The following is a 6,904-nucleotide window of genomic DNA, read 5'->3' as shown; positions in this document are numbered from 1 at the left end:
CGCCCGCCAGCCCCGTGCCTGGTTGGCCTGTGACAGCGCGGAAGCGGGGAGTTAAAGAGTCGGCGCCTGCGGTGGGAGCAGCCTGGGCCCTCGGGAGCGCTGGAGCCGCCTTCGGGGGGCTTCCCGTTGACACGCTCCGTTAGGTAGGTGCTCGGTAGTCCCTGGCCTTTCCCCTTCCTCGAGTTGGAGAGCTCGCTCTGCCCGGCTGCGGACCCGCCTGCCCGCTCCCTCCGGGATGCATGGGAGCGGCGAGGGGAGTAGGGGCACCACGGAAGAGCGGCAGCGTGGCGTGGAGGTGACAGGTGTGAGTGTCCTCCGCTCTCCACCCGAGGAAGCCAGCTGCGCTTCCGCCTCCCAAGAAGTGGATTCTTCTTTCTCCGGCTTTGTAGGTCTCTTTGCCTGGAGTCATGCAGTCTCGTCTGCTGCCCTGGGGCTCTTAGCGAAAGGAGGGCGAGGAGACAGCCAAAGGCGGTTAACTTCTGGTCTCTCTCTCATCAGTCATACTTCTTTGACGGGGCTGATGTGCCAGAAAGGCTCACCTGCACAAGCTCTGTCGTCTCTTGCTTTGCTGTAAATAATTGTTGTGTAGTAACTGCAGCTTGATGGGGAATTGCTGGGATACCCGAAAGATGTTCAGCGTGTTTAGAGACTTAATACCGTGGTATAAGAACTCTTAATATAGGTGTAAGACCTCTAGTTGGAAGGAATTTTGTGCCTCTTATAACACTTAGCTGCCTCGGTGAAAGCAGACCTGAACTCATTCGCCTTTGGTTAACTGTTACTTAGATGTCATTTAAGTTCTCTGAGCTTAATTCCATAAAATGGTATCACTAATACCTGACTGCTCTGGGTTTCAAGGTTGTTGGGAGGACCCCTTGAGAAAAATGTATGTGATGCCTTTTGGTAAACTATATAAATAAACTAGCTCCAACAGCGTCAGGTTTTCAGTTAATTTTGACAACTGTTTGTTGAATACTTCTTGATTATCAAAATGAATGTCTGTGGAACTTTGTAGTTCTATTGTATGTCCTTCTGATTTCTTTTTTAGTTTTCTTCTCTGTGCTATGGGAGATGGCAAAGAACCAAAAATGCAAATAACACCGGAAACTCCAGGAAGGATCCCTATTTTAAATCCTTTTGAAAGTCCTGGTGATTATTGTAATCTCCATGAACAAACTGTCTCCAGTCCTGTTTTTAAATCAACAAAATTACCAGTAAGTTGTTCTTGACTAGTGTTCACAAATAATTTTATTTATTTATTTAAAAAGAAAGATTGATTTCAGAGAGGAAAGGAGAGAGAGAGAGATAGAAACATCAATGATGAGAGAGAATCATTGATCTGCTGCACGCTCTCCACTGGGGATGGAGCCCGCAACTTGGGCATGTGCCCATGACCAGAATGGATCCCTGGACCTTTCAGTCTGCAGTCTGATGCTCTATCCACTGAGCCAAACCGGCTAGGGCTACAAATAATTTTAAATAAAAATATATTTCTTTACAAAGTAAGGGGAAATTTACCATGGAGCATATATTACTTAGAACATACTTTTTAAATTGTAATGTTCATTATAATCTAATGTTTCAGCTAAAAACAACTTAGCTAGGAGTTTTTAAAGTTACCATTTCTCTCTCTCCTTTTTTTAAATAGATTACATGTTAGCTTCCTGCAATTGTGCTGTCTATGGTTGGTGATATATAAATATAGATACCATATTTGAGAAGATCCTGTGTCATCTAGTTATCCACTCTCATTTATTCAGCAAACATTATTTGAAGGCTGCTATGTGTCAGATACAGTGCTAGGCATAGAGATTACACTGCAAACAAGTCAGGGTCATTAGACACAAATTCCAAAGGAGTTTATACTCTAATGCAGGGGTCAGCAAACCTTTTCCTACAAACTAAATATTTTAGGCTTTGCTAATCATCTGGTTATTGTAACAACTACTCACCTGTGCCTTGTATCACAAAAGTGGTTATAGGCAATATATAAACAATAAAGCTTTACTTATGGGCAGTGAAACTTGAATTTCATGTAATTTCCATGAAATACTAATATTCTTTGGGGTTTTTGTCAACCATTTCATAGCTTGCAGATTGTATTATGGGATAGACACAACTTCATTAGCAACTTCAAAAGAATATATGTGCTGACTAGTGGTTAACCACGAGGGTGATATGGAAGAGAACGTGCTCTTCTGGGGATTAGGGAATGCTTAATCACTTTAGCTTATTTTACTGTTAACCGGCTATCCTGGAGAATTTCTTTTCAAGTCTGATCTTCAAATCTAGTAAATTATCTAGAAAACTGCAAATTGTGTGGCTGTTTATGCTACTTGTTCATATCAGTTTGAAGTAGGTATGCAGAGGGACGTTTTATTTATACAATGTATATTGATTCATTACTCGGACCTCATTTTAATTGAATCATATTAAATCTTAGTTTATCTGTTAGTCTTAATAAAAATAATGGAATGACTCCAACTTCATCCTAAAAGCCAGAATGTATGGTATCTTGGGTTTTTAAGCCTGAATTTGTCAAAAATATATTCTGAATTACAGTTTAGGCCCTAGCTAGGTAGCTCAGTTGTTTACAGCATCATCCCAATACGCCAGTGTTGCAGGTTCAATCCCCAGTCAGGGACATACAAGAATCAACCAATGAATAAGTGTTTGGTTTAATTAGATAGTTGGATATGGAAAGAAGCAGTGGTTACCATTCATAATTATTTTATGGATCAACTATTTTATGAGCTTTTGCAGGCACTTCTATAGTTAGGACTTTAATTTCAGTTCATTCTTATTGAAAATAAAGACCTTAGGTAACTAAGAGATTTTTACTTTTATTTGGACATCCCTGATGAGTGTTAATTGTAGATTTTCTATACCTCTTATATTCTACTATGAATCCTATTATGTAATTTTAAAAATCACCCAGAGGGAAGGTTTGATATTTTAAAAGAGATACAGTCGAGTCAATATTTAGTGTGATTTGATTACCACTTGTCATTTAATTTAGTGATAAAATCAGATTTAGAAATATGAGGTGATGGAAAAAATAAATTGAAAATAAATAAGTACAGTAAATATAAAGTATAAGATATTTTTATACTATAACCATTCTCATTATTTTTGAAGTTGACATAGGTTAGCACTTTGATGAACTATTTTAATTTGCTTTTATTCATAATCTCACTTTCTTTTATTAAGACTCCAGGGAAATTTAGATGGTCTATTGATCAACTAGCTGTAATAAATCCTGTAGAAATAGACCCAGAAGACATTCATCGTCAAGCTTTGTATTTAAGTCATTCTCGGTAAGTTTTCCCTTCTTGCACTGAAGTGTAATAACATACCCTCACGTGAAGAGAGAAGGAAATTCCAAAGTTTTATTTTTATATGTAAAAATATTGGAGGAAAAATTGTGATACAGATTTATGTTATCTAAATGAAGAGTAAGTTCAAAGAACTACATCCAGAATGATTCTCCTGCAAACAGTCCAAGTCTAGGTAGGAGTCCTTTTCTTTTAGAGGTAACCTTCTCTCTCAGCCACTTATGGGACAACTCTGCCTCCTCAGCACTTACAAGAGGGAAGGGCTTTTCTACATGATTGTGGCTTTTGCCATTGAATTGTTGCTTTGTTTTTTTGGTGGTGTAGGGTAAAGCATATTGCTGTTTCATTGACACATGCATTTAGAGAAGCCTTACCAAGTTAAGACACATGGACTGGACTAGAAGAGTATCTTTTATTTATTTATTTATTTAATTTCAGAGAGGAAGGGAGAGGGAGAGAGAGTTAGAAACATCAATGATGAGAGAGAATCCTTGATTGGCTGCCTCCTGCACGCCCACCACTTGGGATGGAGCCCACAACCCGGGCATGTGCCCTTGACTGGAGTCAAACCTGGGACCCCCCAGTCTGCAGGCCGACACTCTATCTACTGAGCCAAGCCAGCCAGGGCTGGAAGAGTATCTTTTAGCAACAGAAAGAGCTTTTATAGACATCATCCCACTTTGACATAGGATATTTGGGGATCTGAATTATATTGTCTTGAATTCAAGCTAGTAATCAGAGGAGCCTTAACTTCTTTGTTGATGTGTTGTGTAGGTTTCCAAGCACTAGTGTTCCTCTGACTTGAGATGCTTAACGATGCCTCGTGTAATGAGAATATGCACTTCTTTGGTAGAACAGACCTAGTTTTTTATTACAAACTAGAGGCCTGGTGCACAAATTCGTGCACAGGTGGGGTCTGGCTGGCCTGCCTTGATGGGGCCCCATTGGGCCAGGCCAGTGAGGAGGGGAGGGGACACGGGCGGTTGGCCAGCCGGCTCCGCCCCCAATCAGGGTGTTGGGGGTTGATTGGGGCCCGTATCAGGCTGGTTGGCTGCCTCAGTGTGCATCATAGCCACCGGTTGTTCTGGTTGTTCCTCCATTCCGGTCATTGGGCTTTTATATATATAGATTGCAATGATCTGTAATTACAAATGACAGATAACATTTCATTAAGAGTTTGAGAGAATGTTGTTGTCAGTTTCATAGTCTAATTTTTTTTACTTGAAAAATTTGAATAGTATGACCAGCTTTTAACTTTTGGTCCTAAGATTCATGTGTTGTTAGTCCAAAATAATAGGTAATTCTTTTCCAATTAAAATTCACTCACTCAAAGATGTACACATATTGAGATGCTCTTGCAAATATTTGTCTTGGCTTGGTAACATTCATTCTTTTTTTTTTTTTAAATATATTTTATTGATTTTTTACAGAGAAGAAGGGAGAGGGGTAGAGAGCCAGAAACATCGATGAGAGAGATCAATCAGCTGCCTCCTGCACGCCCCCCAGTGGGGATGTGCCCACAACCAAGAAACATGCCCTTGACCGGAATCGAACCTGGGACCCCTGAGTTCGCAGGCCGATGCTCTATCCACTGAGCCAAACCGGTTCGGCCATTCTTAATTATGTCTATCTAAAGTGTTGTAGAAAGGAATAGAATGGGGAATGAGCATAAAAGAATTTTAACTTAAATCTAAATACCTTTGAAAGAGGTGAAAAGACTATCTAAAAGGAAGTGATTCACAAATGACTAATTTTTTATCTCACACAAACTGTATGCTTTGTTTTGCCTCTTCTCTTTATATATGCAACCATGGAAAACTGTAAACTGTCAAGAGATATTTATTGAGCACTGAGGCACTGCGAGGAACACACTGAAGAAGTATAGGATATTATTCCTGCCCTCTAGAGTTAATAATACTGTTAACCAAAGTTGTGACACAACATTTCTATACTTACTAATTAATGATGCATTGTGTGGGTAGGTTTATGAATCTTGGTGTAAATCAGTAGATACAGAATAGGGGTAAAGAGTGAGAAAACACCCTAATTTTAATTTAACTTACTAATGTAATTCCATGAATGGTTATGGCTCCCACCACAGTTAGTGAGTATACTTTTAAAACAGGCTGATTCATTCTTAGCAATGACTTTCAATGTCTCTTCCTGTCTAATTCAAGTTCCCTAATGCATTGCTTCCTACCCTTTTCATGCCTTGCTACACATAAAAAATAACTGTAAGGCACACTGGTGTAAACAAATGAGTCTGCCCATACAGAAGGTAAACAGTCCTGAACCCCTTCTCCAAGAATCCATTCAGGGCATACCTGTAACCTATATGCATCATGCCAGTGTTCTGTAATATACGTACACATAATGTCAGGATACTGTACCCTATATGACTTGTTACAACCTTCCATGATCTGGCCCTACAATATTTAGCCAAACTGATATTCCGCTTCCAGCAGTTACCTGTATATTTCAAGTCCTTAAAGTCCCTCTAATGAAACAGCAAAACGTTTCTGAAAGAGGTATGCTAGATCAGGGCTTACTAATACTATATGCTATTATGTACTGTCATTTTGACCTGGTTATGTTCATGATGGGGTTGAGTTATCCTCAAAATGGCTGTTGTTCAAGCTGAGATATGAGGATTGAAGTCTTTCTCATAACTCCTTTATTGAAAAATCCACTTGATTTTCGTTTCTGAAATGTATACATTATTATATAAGCTTTGTTAAGCCACTAACATATATACATGAAAAAAATTAGATAAAAGTGACTTACTAATTTATTGATGGAAAGCAAATATTCTTTCCTGGAACAGATTAAAGAAGTGGTCCTACAAGGCTAACTGCTGAGTCCTTTGGCAAGTATATGCCTTGAGCTTGAGACCCAACATTTTTTGTTATATCTCAGCTGATAAATTTGTGTTACTGTACTTGCATATTGTATCAAAGTGAAAAAATTCATTTGGACAAAGTTTTTTGTTGATATTTTATTTCATTTTTAATATTTTTGCCTATTCAGCGGTCTAAGGGTGATAGTTTCTATTTCAGAATAAGAGTTGATTCTAAAATTATGACTATGATAAACTTGCTATATTTGAAAAAAATGAGTTTTGACAATTTTTATATTTCTATGGAATGAAATATTAATATGTTGTGATTAAAAGATGAAGTTTATTCAACTTACTTCCATTATGTTGTAATTAGCAACTTTTGTAAAGTATTGTCAATATAAGCCTTTTAAAAGAAAATGTTCCAACTGTGAATGGAATAGAGGGAGTTAAGCCTAACAGTGCAATGCTGAATATCTAAATAATATCATTAACTAAATGTGATATGATTCCAATTTTTCTTTTAAAATGAGCTTAACATTTGCCAATTTTCAAGAGAAAGAAGTTATTTCTTTTAAAGGTTATTATTTTAAATGTTCAATCAGCTAAAGTAATGGCCTGGTTATTTTTCTTCTTTATCTTTGTATAGAATAGATAAAGATGTGGAAGACAAAAGACAAAAAGCCATTGAAGAGGTAACTTAAAACTGTTACTGATCATTAAAGCAGTTAAG

The 6,904-nt window shown here is 38.1% G+C and overlaps 1 protein-coding gene across 1 annotated transcript; it reads left to right on the top strand.

The window, feature by feature from the left end:
* Positions 1 to 33: 33 nt before the first annotated feature.
* On the top strand, positions 34 to 6,866 carry LOC102418753 (protein aurora borealis-like; the record flags this gene model as incomplete). The annotated part of the gene is made up of 4 exons (XM_006108533.3): positions 34 to 143; positions 1,049 to 1,214; positions 3,211 to 3,317; positions 6,821 to 6,866. Coding segments are annotated over exons 2-4 (303 nt in total), but the record flags the coding sequence as incomplete, so codon positions are not given.
* Positions 6,867 to 6,904: the final 38 nt, after the last annotated feature.

Source organism: Myotis lucifugus, unplaced genomic scaffold, assembly GCF_000147115.1.
Source record: "Myotis lucifugus unplaced genomic scaffold, Myoluc2.0 scaffold_2603, whole genome shotgun sequence".
Taxonomy (NCBI): domain Eukaryota; kingdom Metazoa; phylum Chordata; class Mammalia; order Chiroptera; family Vespertilionidae; genus Myotis; species Myotis lucifugus.
This window is presented reverse-complemented; position numbering and strand designations above follow the sequence as displayed.